The following is a 19468-nucleotide window of genomic DNA, read 5'->3' as shown; positions in this document are numbered from 1 at the left end:
TGCTGATGTTTTTTTTTTTCTGGGATTATTTTTTTTTTTGTAGTTTCATAGAATCTAGCTTTTGTCATTGAGATTTTTTTTTTTGTGAAATGGACAACTAATTTTCCATGTTCTTGCATTCAAGCAAAAGTTGCGAATAATTATTGCTAAATATTTTATTCTTTAGACTGTTCGTATCAATTGTCAGTAGTTTTGTTGGTTCATCTCTAGGGTTTATCTTTCCTCCCAGTCCAAATGACGGACAAAAAACAGCGATAAGCAGCAACTCCTAGGATGTTTATCCCATGTAATTATTTCATAAATTGCGTGTAGATGGTTAATCTTCTCCTATTTATTTAACCGCTGGTGGAACGCATCATAATAGTAATTTGTCTTTATAGGTTTACCATTGGTGTAAACTTTTTGTTTTAATGTTATGACAGATTTAAACGGGTTCTACAAGTCAGCTTTATCTGGGCCGCTGAAAAAATTCTTGGGGTGTGTTCAAGATATGCATTCTATCCTTCTGTATTTTTCACCGAAAATCTTCGTTGGAAAAAGATTATTTGTTTATTTACTCATTCTTTCAATGAGTGTGTCCCACTTTGTGTTGTGTACGCTGACACAAAGATGCCTTACTCGTCATCAGATGCTAATGTCGGGTGCTAGAATTACATTGAACTACAACTAGAGAATGCAGAAAGCATGCAACTACAGGTAGTTAAAATAGTATAATTCCGCCCTCCAACACTTTGATATTTCAACAAAGCAAGGGAAAACCGGTTGTTTCTGACTACAATTGGACTTTTTTATCATTATTTCAATCCGGGTGTGTCGTGCTTGAATGAGTTTTTATTCGATTTTTTGAGGTTTATATTGGAATGAAAAGATTCGGTCCGACCCCAAATTTGCTTGACGTACAATACTACCTTTAGAACGGGCTTATTTTTCTTGGTGAGTTTAAATAAGGTGTCGATTTTACTATTGATTCGAAGATATGATAAAATTGTTTGGGGGGGGGTTTTTGCCTTCTTTCACGGTTTTATCCAAATTGTTGAGGAGGCTGCTTGAAAGTTGGAAATGTTTTAGAATTCTGCGGTAGAGTGTTTGAGATCTCAATGTTTGAGTGTCAATTACAGTCCTACTTATTACTGATTGTAAAGTGGCAGGGGGGGGCTTGATTTGGGGTCTTTGTAAAGTGGAATGTTTCAGAAAGCATATTCTTTTCTTCTTGGCAAACTTTGTGAGAAGGAATGCTTTCCGTATGGCCGTCTCTTTTGATCATCTTACTATCGGCTTTGTGCAAGTCTGAGCAGAAGCTAACCTGGCGTTGGCTTTTTTTGGAGGGGGTGGTTAAAAACAGAAGGGCATTGCACATACTTGTTCGCTTCAGTATACATGTCCTTTAGTTTTAGGCTTTAGTAAAGAAGTAGGCTGTGGACTTGAAGCCTTTAGATGTTTAAATAAAGATGGAAAATCGATGACTGGTTAAGGCCTCATCAAATAACTTACAACATATAGGTTTATCAAGTCGACTTTGTGATGATGGGAAAGTTGACGAGGCATTAAGATTATGTGGATAAAATGGAAAAGGCAGGATGTGTTACTGATTTGGTTACATACAATATAGTTCTCAGTTGAGCTTTTGCCATCATGGTAGCGGTGGTTGAAAGTTGGTGAACTTATTCGCGTTATTGATCAAAAGGGTTTCTTTCCAGATTTGTTTACTTATTCTGCTTTGGCTGGAGCGGCTTGCTGAAAAAGTGGCAAAATTGAGATTGCCAATCAGCTGTTAGTTGATTAACTGTATTTGAGGAGCTGTTCTATCAGATGATGTGGTTTACAATATTATCTGCATTCGGACATGCTGCGAATGGTTTAATTCGTGGGAAACATTGTCACTGATGGAAAGTCATGATGGAGAAGGGATTTTAACCAACCAGTGTGTCGTACAATACAATTCTGAAAGGTTTGTGCAAGGAAAATAACGTCGATGAAGCTCTAGAATTAATGGACAGTTGCCAACTGGCTTACCATAGGACCGGATTTGATTTCCTTCAATACAAATCTTGTCTGTAGCAATGTAAACAGGGATATTCCTCCATGATTTCAGGCGGTTTTTGTACAGGATGGAATTTGAAGGAATACAAACTTAGATGTAGTAAGTTCAACATGCTCTGATCTACAGTATTTTTTTTTTTTCATGTACCATGGGGAAAATCTCTGAAGGCTCTGAAGCTTTTATGAGTCTATGGTCTAAATGATGGTCCTCGACCAAATAACGGTCACTTTAAATACTCTTCCTCATTGGGGCCTATTGCAATGAAGCGGTTTACTTGGAATGGCAGAAATAATATTCAACTATATCAAAGGCATTGGGATTTCACCCAACACATGGTAACTCATACAATATTCTAATGGCTGTGGCTTCAGTACGGGAATGGCCAATGATTTTACTCTTATATGAACTATCTTTAGAGATTATGCATCGCTGTAATCTGAAAACCAGATGCTAGCACCTATGGTTGACTTACATTCATAGTCTTTGCAGGGGAGGTAAGATCTACGGCTTGCCCTTCAACTACTGGGACCAATTGCTTGAGAATGCGGGTGTGTTCTGCTAATATTTTTGTATTTTACATTTGCTATACTGGAAGCAATGTTCAAGAAAGGAATGTTTTGGGCAAAATAATCGTTCTTTTCACTCCTGTAATCCGATCCGATGGCCATGACTATGGTCTGCGAGCCGGCTCGATCGCAACGAATGAAGGTTCAATTGTTGTGACCTTGCAAATTTTGAAACAGAGCCATCAAGAAACGGTTTGGATGAGGAATTACCCTAGAGCTTTAAAAATTATTGAACTTGTCATGAGTGGCAACTTGGACCGTATGAATGGAAGACGTGTGGGAGCGATTAACATAATGGTTGATTGCAAAAAGGTGGATTTATTGCCTTGGTTCGTTATGGAAACTCCAGTTCATTGAGATCATGGTTTGGCTAGAGATGCAGGTTATCGGAGGTTGATGCAGTTTCTGATTACACAGGTGATTTATTTCCATTCTATAAGTTTTTCCTTGTCGGATACTGACATTCTAAAAAAATAAATCAACATATCTGTAGTTTGGATATTTAATAAAAGTCTTAAAATACTTCTAGAATTTTCTATAGGTGGGAAGTCAGCCTTTGTGAAGAAGTTCCATCCAAAAGAATGTATCCTCGCAAATGCATCTGCAATATTGTCATCGAAAAGGATTCCTACTAGGGCTCTATCATCAATGGCATCCTCTCCCCTACTATGGTCCAAGCGTGTTGGAGGATAACCAGTACTGTGAAATGGAATTCAATCGGGTTGATTGTATTGTGTGGGTGTTGCATGAATCTGCTAGAAGTTTATCTCTTTCGATACAACAACCTTGAAATGGTTAGAACCGGTCCACCAGTTGCAATGGCATGGAACGGGGTAGATGTGCATGCCTGGCATAAAACACATCGCATATCAGGTATAAATTGTGCTGGTCTTTGTGTCAACTGACACAGAGAGTGATGAAGTGAAAAAAAATGTACTCAATGTACAAACAGGAGAAACAGTTTTCAACCATTTCTTTAATACTTTTAATAAACTGATGAATGTTACAAATTTGTGCAGGTTCCAGTGTATGCATTTCTGAAAGCAGCACTTGAAGTGGAGGTGCTTCTCTCCCACAAACGCAGTAACAACCTTTCTTGTGTTCATCAAATGTACGTGCACGTGCCTGGAAACTTGTATTTATTGGATGCATAAGATTTGATAATTATATAATGGAACAATGATACTTCATTACTTCTGCATACCACCACATTAGGTTATATATGTTGATCAGAAAACAGCTAAATATTGAATGATTGATTGGTGATCGTGTCATGACATTTTCTTCTTTTGTCGCGTTCCAGTCTGTCTTCAAAGGTAAACTTTCTTGGAGAACGCATAGAGAATCAATTATGCGTGAGGAATCCCACTTTGGTGCAGTGGTTTAGAACGGTGGAAGTTCCACGGATTGCTGGATTGTTTATGCCCATGTTCAAGAAATGGTCCATGGATTATGCTGGAAGGTTTGTAAACTAAACGATGAAACAAGAGTTTTTAAAATATATGTATATATATATATATCAAAGAAAAGTCGTGCGGGAACTCTTAGAAATAACAAAGGAATTCACGTGGATTGTTTGCAGGAAACTATTGTTGGCAATCACTTGTTGTGCAGCTGTGGGAAAATTGAAAGTTGCAGAATTTCTTGTTCCTTGTTTTCAAAAATCAATTGAAAATGCATTGATCAGCGCTCATTACCAATACCTATGATCTTGTTTCTGTTGATAAAATTTGTACCTAATCTATCTAGGCTGAAATTTTGAAGAGGACGTCTTGTCTCATTTCGGAGGTAAAATTCTCTCCATGTAAGAATGTTGAAGGATCTATTAATTTTGGATTGTATTGGTTCAGAGATAACTTTTTATGGCGTTTCGTTCCGTAGAATGAGAGTGTCTGTTACTAAAAAGGCAAGCATATTCTTTCCCATAAGGTTTGCTCACTCTTTCCACCAAATTTCATCATATTCTCTTAGCACACTGCAAAACATTATATTGACAGTTGAGTGTCCAGCTACACAAACTTTTCATGGCAGATTAATAAACTACTGTCTGAACTTGTGTTTTGTATTTTCAAAAAACTTTAGCTTTGTCCCACAAAAACTCAATCAGATATATAGGAAAGCTACGTTGTTTAGGAATTCTTCATTTATTATGTGCAGAATTCTGAAAAGTACAAAAACCTCTCTAATCTTGAGAGTAACTTCTCGTAATTATTTTTGCATTTTTTTTCTTCTTCTTCCATTCGTTCTAATCCAAAATGCCATCTATTTACGGTTCTTTCTGGGTGACCAGCAGAATTGTTCAAGAATAAACATAGTTTGCCCATTCTTGGTTCTTTTTGCTTATTCTAGGCAGAGAATAACAAGATTATTTTTGTCAAGACACAATGTGAAGGTCCTTGACAGAGGCGATGAAAAGACCTTTGCAGCTCACTTGGAGATGTGGTACTCCTCTACATATATCCCAGAGTTTTCGACACCTTTACAGTGTATCAGCAATAATGGGAGGTCAGTTTGTTTGTTACATTTAATTGGCATTGAAGACATCAAAAGCATAATAGTTGTATGTTTAAACAGGTAATTGGTTTGATAGAATTGGATGGACTCGACTTTTATGCTGCAATTATTTAATCTCTGCCAGCTATACAAGAAAGAGAGAGAAGATCCAAAAATCCGATTCAGGCAGAGAAGGAGATATATCTTATGGTAACTCTGTTTCTACCGTATGCTATGATGTAGTCTTCGGGGGATTTTTTTTTGGGGCCCCCCCCCCCCCCCCCCCACTACACGCAGCTTACAACTACGAGCAAACTTTAGCAATTCTGATTTGTTAGAAATTCTTGCTCCAGAGGTGTGTTTTCAAAACTCAGTCATTACCATTTAACGGGTATTTTAAGTAAGCATCAGAGGTCTGTGCTATTTTTATTACTGTCCTTAGTCAGTGGACTGCTGTCATCATGTCTGGAGGAATAACTGGGATGCTTTTGGACGTATCAAGGTAAGTTTTGCCTTGGTGGATATAAAAGGGAAACATTTTTTGCTGTTCATATATTAAACATTTCTGTTCGTCATATAATGTTGGGGAGTCCACCAATTGGCATTATTGTCACATGACTGCCATTTTGGTATAGCACTTGAAACGAGGCTCTCTGTGTTATTAAATACTTCAAAAATTTTTGAGTTGCATAAGAAGAAATAATGAGATATATACTCACTGTTAAAATGAGACAATGAGTAATACTTATAGATATCAATTTACTTGTCTGTCAACTTTCTCAAGTCAGCGGACCTCAGAAAATAGGTGGAAAGAACCTGATTCAGCCACTCTTCTTTTCTTATTAAATGGCGCATAAAAATCCATCTTTGGTTATGTGATGCTATGCCAGATTTCGGCAGAATTGATACACAGAGAGAGGAGGACAACGGAACAGGTCTACTCCAAAACGGAAGAGTATGCGTCATATGGCTGATGGATAAATGTCTGAGAACTGCTGTAACTTTTTTACTCTTACCTAGTTTCTTTGTTCTTGAACCAAAACACATCTCTTAAGTACTGAGTTTTTTTTTTTTTTAGGAAGAGTGATTTCTAGTAATTATTCTAATTCGCCTTCTTCTACAACGTATTATTAATGAGTAACACGAGGTTTCTAAATTCTTACAGCAAGATAAGAATGGGAATAAAAAACCAACATTTCATTTGATAAATATATTGGGGAGCATGGTTGATCAAATCTATGAACTATCTATTACGGTCCTCACATTGACTGTCTTGCATTGACCAATTGTATTAAGTTTATTAAATTTAAAAGATTCAAACTCATTTTTCCTTCTATAGTAAGTCAACGTGATTCATTGAAATGTAAATGGATTATAATTGTTTGATGTACTTAGGCTTCTTCTCCCTGTCCTTCATGCGTGCTTAAGTTCTTTGAAACCATTATAAATAGCCTATAAGAAAAAACAGGACCCCAGTATCAAACCAGGTGGAACCGCAGATGATTTCGGGGCATACTACTCAAACGTCCATTGCAACAGTGTTTTTTCAGAAATAGATCAAACCGCATATTTAATTGCTAGGAGTGTTGTGAGTCTATTTATCCTTTATACATATCTGTCTATTTTATCTTTTTTTTGTGTTTTTTCTTGTCCCTTGCTAATATACTCTATTCTGGATTACTCGGTATAGGTATATTTGTATGGTGTACTCAGCTGCTTTTTATTGATATATTGGATGCCCATGAGGCTCTCTGGCCAAACGAATTTATGCGGCCATAAAAGTTACAAAGCGGGAGAGGTAGAAAAATGCAGAGAGCAGCACACCGACGTTGTTACTCTTGTCCCAATAACAATTTTAATGCTAATTCCTGTAGTAAGTTCAGTTTTGATGCGATCTGCTGACATTTTGGAGTAGACATAACTTATGGTGATGATGAGGTATTACACTTAATGATCTAATACAACTCTCGATTTGTGCCTAGTTAGGCATATCTGAGGTTATAATTACTGATTTATAAATTCTCTTCTCTCCTTCACTCACCTACCTGAGAATCAATAGCCGCGATAGTTGGCAGCGCATCTTCAATCATTACTTCTCTTAGTTGTAGTTTGATTGCAATATTTACACTTGTACAGGTAGGGATTTTTACCTTAACGTATAAAGATAGTAACAAATAATATCATAAGATGCACTCATAATTTTTAAGAATTGCCAAAGTCATGATTTTGACAAAGTTACTTCAATGTTTGGTTTTTCTTTGTTGGCTGACAATTAGCTTCGGATGATATGGTGGTTCAATATTGGTTTTTTAGTGGTAAGGTCAGCAGACTATAGGTCTTATGGAAGTATCGAATAATTTAATGTGTTGTTCGGTATCTAGGCTAATCTTCCACGTACCGGAATCAATTCGGCCTTAGTTAGCAGCAATCAGGAAATACACACCATTCTTGTAAGCTAATATTTTCTCGATCCCTTCTATTTATATCGAAATTTCTTGCAGTTTTTGTCCCTTTCATCTTTTATTACAGTCTTGTCGTGGATTAGATTCCCTCATCCCTATTCGGATGATGGCTCCGACGTTGTGAAGCAACTGAAGCCGAAACGAAAATAGACTGAAAGTTCAAACGTGTTGTTACAACATGAAGATCTACAGTATTCGAAAGTCCAATTTATAAACAAGCAATCTCACACTATATTTTGATGCGACGAAAGGATTGGTTTCTAACATCTATATCATCGGATTCGGAGTCTCTAACATTCTCAAACCAAAGTATTTCTATTGTGCAACATTGAGGGTGATCTGAGTTAGTTGTTATTAAATTTTACTGAGTCAGATGTTATTAAGTGATCGAAGAGCACATTTTTTAACTGACAGTTTTGGGAAACATGCAATCGTTCCAATTCTTTCGTAATATATATCCTGTATATAAGGAAAGGTGAAATAATGTTTTTAATCCAGATAATTTGGGTTATTAATTAGTTGGTATATTAATTTCAATGTATTTCATATTTTAAATACGGTAGTATGGGAGTTGATGCAACATCAACTTTTCTTGGCAAGCTGTTATAATGTTTGGTCGTATAAGATGTTTTGAACACCATAATAATGACCAAAAATTATGTGATATTGTGATTGTAACATAATTAGATAATAAGGATATATCATAAATGTGCACTCACACATAAAATCCAAGTGATCTAATCTATATCGAAATGAGTGAATCCAAGTGGAAGAGCACCGCTCTTCTTGTAATAGGCATGCAGGTAAATTTAATTACATTTCACTTTATTTATTTCTTGCCTATATACATATATAACATCACTCAGCTTCTATCAATTCTTTATTATAACGATAATGTTTAGTAATTTTTATAAACAGAAAGATTTTGTATTCCCAAGTAGTCCTTCACATCTAAGAGGTGCTGAAGCTATTGTGCCAAATGTAATCAAGACTGTTGAGGTTGCTCGAAGCCGTGGAGTTCACATTATTTGGGTATAAAATTATCTACTACTGCTAGCTATTTCTTTTTTTTTATAATAACTGAAGAAGTGGATAAATCAACAACATCGGTATTCGAATTACATAGCTTAAGGTGGTGTTTGCAAACTCTAAAAATAAGTTATCGCGTATTTTTTTATTTACAAATAGGTTAAAGAAAAAAATCCACAATCACTTATTTTTAGATGTTGTAAACATTATTTAGGTAATGTTTGCAACAGTTTATTTTAAATGTTCTCAACTTAATGAAATGTTCGCTCTCATTTTACGTCATTCAAAATAGAAATCCGGCTTAGATCACATTGTAACTAAGACCATCTCCAATCGACACCAAAATGAAGTGAAAGTTTCGGTGCTCATATTGGTTTTCTAATGAGGGCGCTATTTTTTGCACAAAAATAGCGCCCCTAATTAAAAGCTCTTGCACCAAATTTGGTGCGAACATTGTCTTCTTTTTTCTTTTTTTTTTTTCTCTTTTTAATACTATTATTTAATTATAATGTTTAGGTAATAATATAATATTTATTTTATTGTTTTAATAATTAAATATTCTAACAAAAAAATGTAATTATAATTATTCAATTTAATTTATAACAAGATGTTTAATTTTTTATTTGATTTTAAATATTTATTTATTAAAATTAATTATAAATAACTTAAAGAATGATTTTATTTAATTTTTAAATAATATAATATTCTAATACAAATGAAAATAATTAATACAACAATACAATTTGTAACTAAATTGAAATATAAACATTACTCTTCATTATTTTAAATTTGTAAAAAAATGTTAAATAAAAGAAAATTAATATATGTAAAAGAAAAGGAATATTCCAAGAATATATATTTCTTTTAGTGTAAGATTTGAAATAAATGAGTTGAAGATGGATGTTGTATACAATATTCTAATAATAACTTGTACCAAAATGAATTTTATGGTTGGAGATGGCCTAAAATGCAATATTAAAAAATTCATCCATTACTTCTCCTCGGATAATCGGATAACAACTCTTGATTTTAGAATGAAAATATTTATATTCTATTTAGTTCAATAATTCGGATAACAAATCTTGATTTTAGAATGAAAATATTTATATTCTATTGAGTTTAATAAAAATTACACATGACTCATCTTCTTATCTCTTGTGATTTATAACAAATTGGAACACCACAAAAACTCTTCACAGATCTGTGAGACAAATGGCAAATGAAAATCTCGGAAACTCTAAAAATTGGGCCTATTAAATTATATGGTGTCTTTGATTGGACCACAATTATTCGGGCCTGTGTTAGAACTTCACTGATGAAGACCTATTCGTATAAGTCTTAGATTTACACAGAGAGGTTTGGGCTTTACCAAATACTTTATCCGGCCAGAACTGTCCAAGTAATACATTATACATGACAACAATTCATCAACATAATCATACACGTCAAATTTTTCCTCCAATTAATGATTGGATTCAAAAAGCCTCAAATTCAATTTCCAATAATATGACCTAACCTTAGAATGCAAATATGTGGCGTCAAATAGCTAGAATTTTTTTTTTTTTTTTTGAACATATTAACACAAGTATCAAATATGCATGTTTTAAAGAGTCGACACGCAAACATTAGCCCAATTTATGTTAAAGTGGTGACCCAAATGGTCCACATTGCAGGTTCTGGTTTGGATAATCCAACCGGAAACTGTAACTTCATTTATTCGAAAATTAGGCATTTGATCAAGCGACATCCATCATCTTCCCATTAATGATTGATGGTCTAAATTTTTAATTATAATATAAAATTAAATTCTTGGATTTTTTTTAAAATAAATTTAGTAATTTATATGATATTAATCATGCATGCATGTGCATGTGAGTGCTACCAACCCCCATGGGCCATGGATTGGTTTTGGTATGCAATTATTTGAACCTTTATTACGTCCTATCTGTATCCCTATTCTAATTCCATGCAAAAATGCACACACACGATAAAAGTGAGAGAGATCCGATTCGAAAACGACTACTTAATTGTGTTATAATAATTAATAGTGTCATAAAATAAATAAATATATATATTATATATATATATATATATATATATAAACATACATTAAAACTTTTAATTCTTCGTTTTGTGGGTTTAATTTGTCCTTAAATGTAGTAAGATCTTGTTGAAGCACATAACAAAAACTTGATAAATAATTACGTGAATCTCATGAATTCCAATTAATTGGAACTCTGTGAATTGACTGCTGCTTCCACTTAATGGTGAAACTCATAAATCTGCTTTAAACGCTATCCGCTCTACGAAAATGGCACAATTTACATCACTTACGCAACCAATTTCTACACAAACAATCAAAATAAAAGACGTGCTAGCTTTGGTTAATGTCCATAATAAACAATAATAAGTATACAGTAATTAATTGGCATGCCCTTCATCAATTGTTTGTTATCATAAACAAAATGCCACTGTAGCTTTCAATTAAGCCCACTAGCTATAGCTTACCAAATATATAATATTCATTTATTTATGGTTTTAAACCTTTGATAAATAGGGTTCTCAAACAGTCGGGAATTAAAAAAAAAATACAAAATAGTTTTCCCTTTATTTTACAAAATATGATATCATTTCATATGTTGCTCAACAAAACTTCTATTTTTACATCTGCACTTCATATATAGCATTTGCATAATTAAACTTTTGTTTCTAAGGTAGTGTTTGAGACTTGAGAGAGCTATTAAAAAGTGTTTTTTAGTTTTTTCTTCACAAAATTTTTAAATTTTAATTTGTGAAAAAAAAAATGAGAAGTGTTTTTTAAAAAATCTCCAAAGCACTACCTAAATATAATTCAAATTAAACGCGCGATTTATTCTCCAAATCTCGCCAAAGCACTCAAATTTTCAAAAGCTATACTTCAATAATCAGAAATTCATGTTTTTCTCCGATCCTTATATATACATACACATATATACAAAATCCAACGATTGGAATAACCGATCAAATATTGAAATCGTCATGTTTATATATCATTTTCTTCTCGTGATCGATGATTTAAATAAAGAGAGATGAAAATGAAAAATGAGCCTAAATTGTTAAGAAACGAAATATCTAACACCCATTTTGTAATTGGAAAAGCCATAATTTTCCTGTCAGAATTGACATGATCAGATGTCATCTTGGAGAACACATTGTCCTAACTTCATTAGGAATTATAGGGAAAAATTGAAAATTTAGTTTTATATGTTTTGTTACTTTGCGATTTTGGTCCTCTATGTTTTCATATTTCAGTTTTAGTCCTGCATGTTTTGATTTTTGGCAATTTCGGTTTTTTTTATTAAAAAATGCTTACATGGCACTGTACACGTCAGCTCCACATCAGCACTGAATTGGAGCCACGTCGGAAAAAGGACTAAAATTGTCAAAAAAATAAAGATAGCGAACTAAAACTGAAATCTGAAAATATAAAGGACTGAAATCGCAAAGTGACAAATATATAGGACCAAAAAAACAATTTTCCCGAATTATAATGCGTTAAAACTAACCATGTCATTCTAAGTTATAAATAATATGAACATGACTTCTATTTTTTCAAGAAACTAAAAGTAAATTCCAGAATTATAATATCGGAGAAATTATAAATTTGGTCTTTAATGTTTGTCGATCTCGATCGTTTACGCTATCAAGGATCATTGCGGATCAAAATCACAGATAAACAGATTAAAAAGAAAAAGAATCACAGATAAACAATGAGCCGAAAATCCCCCATGTTTAAGATTTCATTGAGAATATCAACAAGCTCGGAATGAAAAGAAAAACACATTTTTTTTTATTTAGATAATTAAAACTTCAGAATTATATGATGTATCGATGTGTTATAGATAAATGCATAAAAATGATGAACTTTTTTGCCCTATTTTCAAGGGTGGTTGTATTAAGCTATATAACTTGAAAGCATCCCAACTAAAACCTTTCAAGACTTGATGGCATAAATCTTAAATGGATCAATCAGACTTCATCTCTCTTACCTATCTAAAAAATATGAATAAAAAGGGCAAAGTGTTACAATTGTGAATTTAACAACTTTGCCCTTTTCAAATTCTACACAATTTTATGTAAAACGTTACATACAAATAAGGATATAAATGTAAAAAGTCACATTATTAACTAGGACATAAAAGTAAAATGAATAAACTCTCTTTATATTTGAAATCAAATACAAAATACCAATAGCTTGTTAATTATTACACATTAACTAAATGAATTCATTAGGTGAGTAATAGTGTGTTGAGTGTAGCATAAATGAATCAAAAAGCTAGTTACAATATAACTGAGCCTAAAATAATTTTTCATAATTTCATGTTTTTTGTGGGATTTTTTTCATTTAATTAATTGGATTTTCTATTATAAATCTTATCTAAATAGTATGAACTAAAAAGGCCAAAAAGTTTTTACAATTTGTCGAATTTACAACTTTGCCCTTTTATACTACACAATTTTATGTATCAACAAAAAAAAAAAGTGAATACAAATAAGGATATAAAATGTAAAAGTCATTTATCTAACTAGAAACCTAAAAGTAAAAGAAATAAACTTTTATATAAATATAATACAAAATACCTGGCTTGTTATATTATTTACACATTAATCTAAATGCATTATTTAGTTTGAGTAATAGTGTGTTGATTAGAATAAGATGAATCAAAAAAATGTTACAATATAAATGAGGCCCTAAAATAAATTTTCCATAATTTCATTTTTTAGGTGGGATTCTTTTTCATTCTAATTAAATTGATTTTAAATAAAATCAAAATAAAAGGAAATATTTATGTAACGAAATCAGTTCTTGAAATAAGAGAAAAACAAAATGGGTGGATTTGTTTGCATTTTAATTAATTAATTAATTAACTAAAATAAACGGAAATAATTTTGTAAAGAAAATCAGTTTTGACAAGAGAAAAACAAACAATTAAAAATTCTCATAGGTAATATTTGAAAAAACATATTATTAATTAAAAATTAAAAACGGATATATATTTACTAAGTTTTATATATTTTTATTTGTATTAGAAATGAAAAGGTTATACAAATAACAACCCTTAATCATTATAATCAGTTTGATTACTCAGTTGTTTAATTGTCTAACAAATAAATATTTTTCACCATCTATTGGACAATGTAGAGGTATTTTTTCAACCAAAAACAGTTAAAAGAAAACTATTATTGTAAATAATTTCAAAACTATAAAAAACAAAAAAATTAAAACTTCCGATTAGTAATGTTCTTACAAATAAAATCTAAAAAATATTTTGTGAGGACTTTGATATTTTTGTATCCGTGTAGATATGAACACATAATGTTAAATAACTAATTATACAAACTTAATCATTATATAGATTCTACTACGACTCACTTTTTATGTGGTTAAAAATAAATTCTTTTGAACTCATAAGCCATGTCAAAAATGTAATATTCTACCAAAAGACACAACTGTTCAACTTGTGAATGAAATGTACAAAATTTTCTAAGATACAAACAAAAATTTAACACTTACCGATAGTAATTTTAAAAAAAATAAAATTAACAGTATGATTTTGAGCAACCTTGATCTTATTGTATATTAGATAAGGGAAGAACAAAATGTTACACTAATAAATTATACAAAAATATACTTAATTATATAAACCTGATGGTAACACCATATATCGACATCGTTTAAAATATAAAATTTTGAAATTCAAGACCAATAACAAGTGACGTCAATATTAGCACTTTATATAACTTATTAAGTTTGTATAATTATTATTTAACCTTTTGTGTTCATATATATTTATACAACAATATCAAGGTCTCCAAATTATTTTTTAATTCTATTTTAAAAACATTACTATCGGACAAGTTTTAAATCTTTTTATTCTCTATTTGCCCTTATATACAATACTATTTTTTTTATAACTGTTTTGGAATGTAATTTTCTACCAAAATCAAAATGTTAACAATGTGAATGGAAATGACAAACTTTTCTAAGATAAAAACAAAAATTTCAAACTTCCGATAGTAATATTTAAAAAAAAATAAAATTTAAAAATTCTTTTTTGAGACCTTGTTTATTTTATGTATAAATCAGATATGAGCAACTCAAAATGTTAAATTATAATTATAAAAATTTAAGAATTAAATAAACCTGATGTTACTCCCCTTTTTCTTGGTTAAAATATAAATTTTTTTGAATTCATGAACAATGTACAAATGTAATTATCTACCAAAAGCAAAACTTTTCAAATTGTGAATTGAATGATTAAACCTTTTAAGATAAAAACAAAAAGTTAAAAACTTCCGCTAGTAATATTCTAAAAAAATAAAATTTAAAACAATATTTTTTGAGATCCTTTGATATTTTTGTAATAGATCGATATGAAGAACAACATGTTAACTAATAATTATCCAAACTTACTAAATATATAAACCTGAAATTACTCACTTTTTATTGGTTAAAATCACTATTTATTAATTCATGAACAATTGTAAAATGTACTTTTCTACCAAAAGCAAAATCGTTCAAATTGTGAATGAAATGACAAAACTTTTCAAAAATTGTGAAATACTTGCGCGCATTTTTATTCTCATACTATTTCGTACGGATTGAAAATTAGTTTGGGATAAAAATGTAAATAAGAGATATTAGTGGCTGTTAACTATATGTGGTTTATGTTTTTATGACTTTCTCATATACTATATTGATTTGATCTATAATTAAAAAATGAAAAATTAGTTATCTTATCAATTGAAATTGTAAATGATGGCGAACATATGTAACCGCGAAAAGTTTCAATAGGGTGAAAATTAACAATCAGTAAACAAATATTTTTTAATTTTACCAAACTTAATAATATATATAAACCTAATATTTACTCAACTTTACGATAATATTTTTTTGATTAGTGCTAAATGAAATGTTAGATTCATTTTATATTATAAATTAATTAACAATATGAATTTCTATATACAATTAATATTTTAAAATTATTAAATGCTAATACTAATAATTAATGTTATCATTTCATATAGTCATCAACAATAATCCATAAAACGTGATTTAGAAGAAATGATTTTTTAATAGTAAAAGCAATTATCAATGAAGGACCAAATTTAGGAACTAACTCGATTTTATTAGTTTTTTTTTTAAATTAAAATGAATAGGGAATGATTAATGATTTTTATTCGAACTCTCATAATTCTGAACATTAATTGAATATTTAAACCCTATATCTAATTTACAATATTTTCTTCTCTCATAATTATCATTACTCGACATCTAATTCTTATTTAGTTTGTGGTTGTCGTGGACGTTTTTCACTTGAAAGAATTGGCTTCCAATAATTTCTTGATAGGCTGTGGTCAAAGCCATAACTTATTTTAATCCAAATTAAATATTATAATATATATTCAACGGCAGGTGTATTTTACTTTGAGGAAATAAATTCTAAATAAAATCATTATAACTCTATGGAATCTAACTCACAAATTATAAATAAATTATGTGTACTCAATAGTGGCTCGCACGTGCTTTCTTACTAGTAAAGTTAAAAGTGACGGTATACACAAATTCCTGTCTGCTTACTTGCTGCAACTGCCTATAAGAACTCAGCATTAAGGGGCCGCATTTGGTACCATAGAAACCAAAAAAAAAATTGCAGCAAAATAAGGGAATAATTATGAAAGAGCATAATGGGCCGAAATTCCAAAACCAATCAGGGCGGTTTCATCACTAGGGCCATTTATAATCGGTACGTAAGATTAATCCTTTATGATCATCATACTTTCATATCTAATATTTATATTCTTGACTTATTCAATATGGAGCAGTCACATATTCAGGAAAGAAATGATGCTATCTTATGGTAATTACTATTGTTCCCCATAAATTTGTATTGCTAATTACACACATAATAGAACAATTAGGTTAGTTGTATCAGAAGATATTTTATGCTATATTCATCGATACTTTTTAATGTGACATGTTACTATTGTGCAGCAATTGAAATATGTGCAGAAATTGGCGTGTGGTATGGGTTTTGTTCAAACATGTATAAGCTCATTTTAACAACCCAACTACATCGTTGCCAATCACTCAGGAAGCCAATACTCTCCACAAACTTTGGTGGGACTGCAGCCATGACCCCGTTACTCGGGAGCCTTCGTAGCCGATGCATTCGCTGGAAGATTTTGGACCATAACGATTGCTTCAATTGATATACCAAGTAGTTAAGTTTCATTTAGTATCCATTTATCTAAGGCATTTTATGATTGAGTAATTCCAACTTAACGAAATTTGGTATACACTTAATTAAGCTTATAAAGTTAAGGATGATCGAAAGATTCAGCAGGGTAATTTAGTAATAATTTAATAAATCATAAGAGTAAACAAACTTGTGTTACTTTGAACAAGATGAATACCTATTTCATTTCTAGGCCATAATAGCCCCTAGATGCAGAAGTTTTAAATTTCCACTTCGGATGTATTTTGAAAACACACGTCAGTCTCCTCCAAAATATTAAAACTAAACTTTGAGACGAATGGAAATGAAATGTGGTATTTATATTTGGGTCTAGAGGTAGTATATTACACAAAATTAGTGGACATATTATATCATTACAAGTTGGGAAACCCAAAAAAAAAAGTTAGTCAAATTAAATATAAAACTATTGTTATAATTATAACTTGATAAAGTTGGAAGGCAGGAAATATTGCAACCCACGTAAAACATATATCTTCTAGCTAAATTTTTCTTTAATTTATTGACACAGGGAATGATCATATTGACCAATTATCAACCATTCTACCTACCCTTACGTCCCCCACCTTGCAAACAACGATGAACTTGCAACGGAGGCTGAATTCCGGCCAAGCTTTGCAATACTCTATGTTCTCACTGTTACTATACATCATTTGGTTCCGGTGGAAACCGGCCATGTGTCGTCTCAATTCGGGGCGGACCAATTCGACGAAAACGACCCTGAACAAAAGATTGAGAACCTGCGGAAATTCTTCAACTGGTACTATTTTTGTATGGGGGCATCAATCTTTGTTGCAAATACAGTTGATATCGGTTTATATTTCAGGAAGAATATAACGGGAGTGGACTGGGGACTATGGTATCCCTTACTGTTGCCGATGGGCTATTATCAATGAGTTGCATTCATATTTGGATAACCCTTTATAATCGGAAAATGGATCCCAGTCGGCAGCCACATCTTACGCGGTTTGTCTGCAGGGTGCGTGGTGGCGGGGCGTACCGGAAGAGGAAAGGCCTGCGCATGGTATTCGGATCATAGTTTGCTGTATGAAAACGAGGAGATCTCGGATGCTGCTATCTCTGTTAATGGGAAACTTGATTTCACCATCAAAAAATATGGAGTGAGTTCGTATAAAATTATAAAGTTTTTTGGAAAAAAAAGAACCCGCACTGAATAGTTTTTAAAGTTTGGTTACATTTTGTCTCGTTACCTGTATTTTTTTTTTTTGAGTGACACAGAGGAATTCTGAATTTTACAGAATCTATAATTTAAAAACAATATCACAGAAAATAATTAGATTTATATGTTATAATAAGACGATGAAATTCTCAGGTTCTTGGACAAAGGCAGCATTGTAACAGAAGAAGACAACCCCAAAGCCCCGAATCTATGGAACCTCAGCACCAGCCATCGGGTGGAAGAACTCAAATCCCTGATCCGAATGGGTCCCATTTGGGCCGCCGGAATCATCCTCATCACAGCATCAGCACAGCAAAACACTTTCTCCCTCCAACAAGCCAAGTCCATGAACAGACATCTCACGAAAAGCTTCCAAATCCCAGCTGCATCCATGTCCGTTTTCACTCAAGCCTTCATGCTAACCACCATCATTTTCTACGACCGGATTTTCGTCCCCTTGACTCGTAGATTCACAGGCCTCGAGCGAGGAATCTCTTTCCTGACCCGTATGGGAATCGGGTTCGGAATCTCGTTGTTAGCCACTCTAGCTGCCGGCTTTATAGAACTCCACCGTAAAAACACAGCTCTGACGAATGGTTTGATCGACAAACCTGGAGAAACGATTCCCGTTTCGGTATTTTGGCTGCTGCCTCAGTATAGTCTGCATGGGATAGCCGAAGCTTTCATGTCCATCGGGCATCTCGAGTTTTTGTATGACCAAGCTCCAGAGAGCATGAGAAGCACAGCAACTGCGTTTTTCTGGCTTTCGATTTCTCTGGGAAGTTACACCAGTACCCTTTTGGTTACTCTTGTGCACAAGTACAGCGAAGGGGCAGACGGATCGAACTGGTTGCCAGATGATAATTTGAATAGAGGGAAGTTGGAGTACTTTTACTGGTTGATCACACTTATGCAGCTGCTGAACTTGGTTTACTATGTATTTTGTGCTAAATTCTACACTTTGAAGCCGCTTCTTGTTCGTAAACAAGAAGATGATAGGGAAAAAGAAGATGGGATTGAGATAATTAGCCATATTTAGGAGGTGGAAACTAGTTTTGGAATTAAGGTTTTTCTTTATCCGGTATTTTAAGGTTTGGTTTTACGATGTAAGAGCCTAAGAGGTAAGTCCTATATCGTCTAAAATGATGCCTGAGAACAATGTAGTAGCCGTCATTACTAGGGGAACAACCGGCCTTAACATAAGTTACATAATTAATGGCAAGTTTTCTGCATAAAGAAATCATACAATTATTGAATCTATATGTATGTATTGGAAGAACTTTCAGACTGAAACATGAACACCAGTTTTGTATAATTCGTTGATCTAGCTAGTTTAAAGAAATTACGAATAACAAGGGATATCTATTCTCCTCCAAGTTAACCTCAAGATCAATCATTTA

At 32.3% G+C, this 19468-nt stretch overlaps 1 protein-coding gene and 1 long non-coding RNA gene across 2 annotated transcripts; both read left to right on the top strand.

Annotated features, from left to right (window-relative positions):
* Positions 1-3463: 3463 nt before the first annotated feature.
* LOC140886670 (uncharacterized) lies at positions 3464-4063 on the top strand. Its single transcript, XR_012151624.1, has 3 exons — positions 3464-3480; positions 3627-3718; positions 3911-4063. It is a non-coding gene; the product is annotated as an uncharacterized lncRNA (long non-coding RNA).
* A 4251-nt stretch (positions 4064-8314) lies between these two features.
* On the top strand, positions 8315-19328 carry LOC140889081 (protein NRT1/ PTR FAMILY 3.1-like). The gene is made up of 5 exons (XM_073296786.1): positions 8315-8365; positions 8481-8594; positions 17715-17747; positions 17867-18009; positions 18222-19328. Exons 1-5 carry the CDS (start codon positions 8315-8317, stop codon positions 19105-19107), a joined length of 1227 nt encoding a protein of 408 aa, XP_073152887.1. The 3' UTR covers positions 19108-19328.
* Positions 19329-19468: the final 140 nt, after the last annotated feature.

The sequence above is a fragment of the Henckelia pumila genome, chromosome 3 (genome assembly GCF_033568475.1).
Source record: "Henckelia pumila isolate YLH828 chromosome 3, ASM3356847v2, whole genome shotgun sequence".
Taxonomy (NCBI): domain Eukaryota; kingdom Viridiplantae; phylum Streptophyta; class Magnoliopsida; order Lamiales; family Gesneriaceae; genus Henckelia; species Henckelia pumila.
The sequence above is the reverse complement of the archived record's forward strand: the minus strand, read 5'-3'. Positions and strand labels throughout refer to the sequence as shown.

Bases quoted from the DNA above. Each gene is read 5' to 3' on its own strand.
- LOC140889081 (XM_073296786.1), top strand. From the start codon at position 8,315: ATGAGTGAATCCAAGTGGAAGAGCACCGCTCTTCTTGTAATAGGCATG. The intron at 8,595-17,714 runs GTATAAAATTAT...TTTATATTTCAG, and splicing joins GTGGAGTTCACATTATTTGG to GAAGAATATAACGGGAGTGG. The intron at 17,748-17,866 runs GTATCCCTTACT...GTTTGTCTGCAG, and splicing joins GGAGTGGACTGGGGACTATG to GGTGCGTGGTGGCGGGGCGT.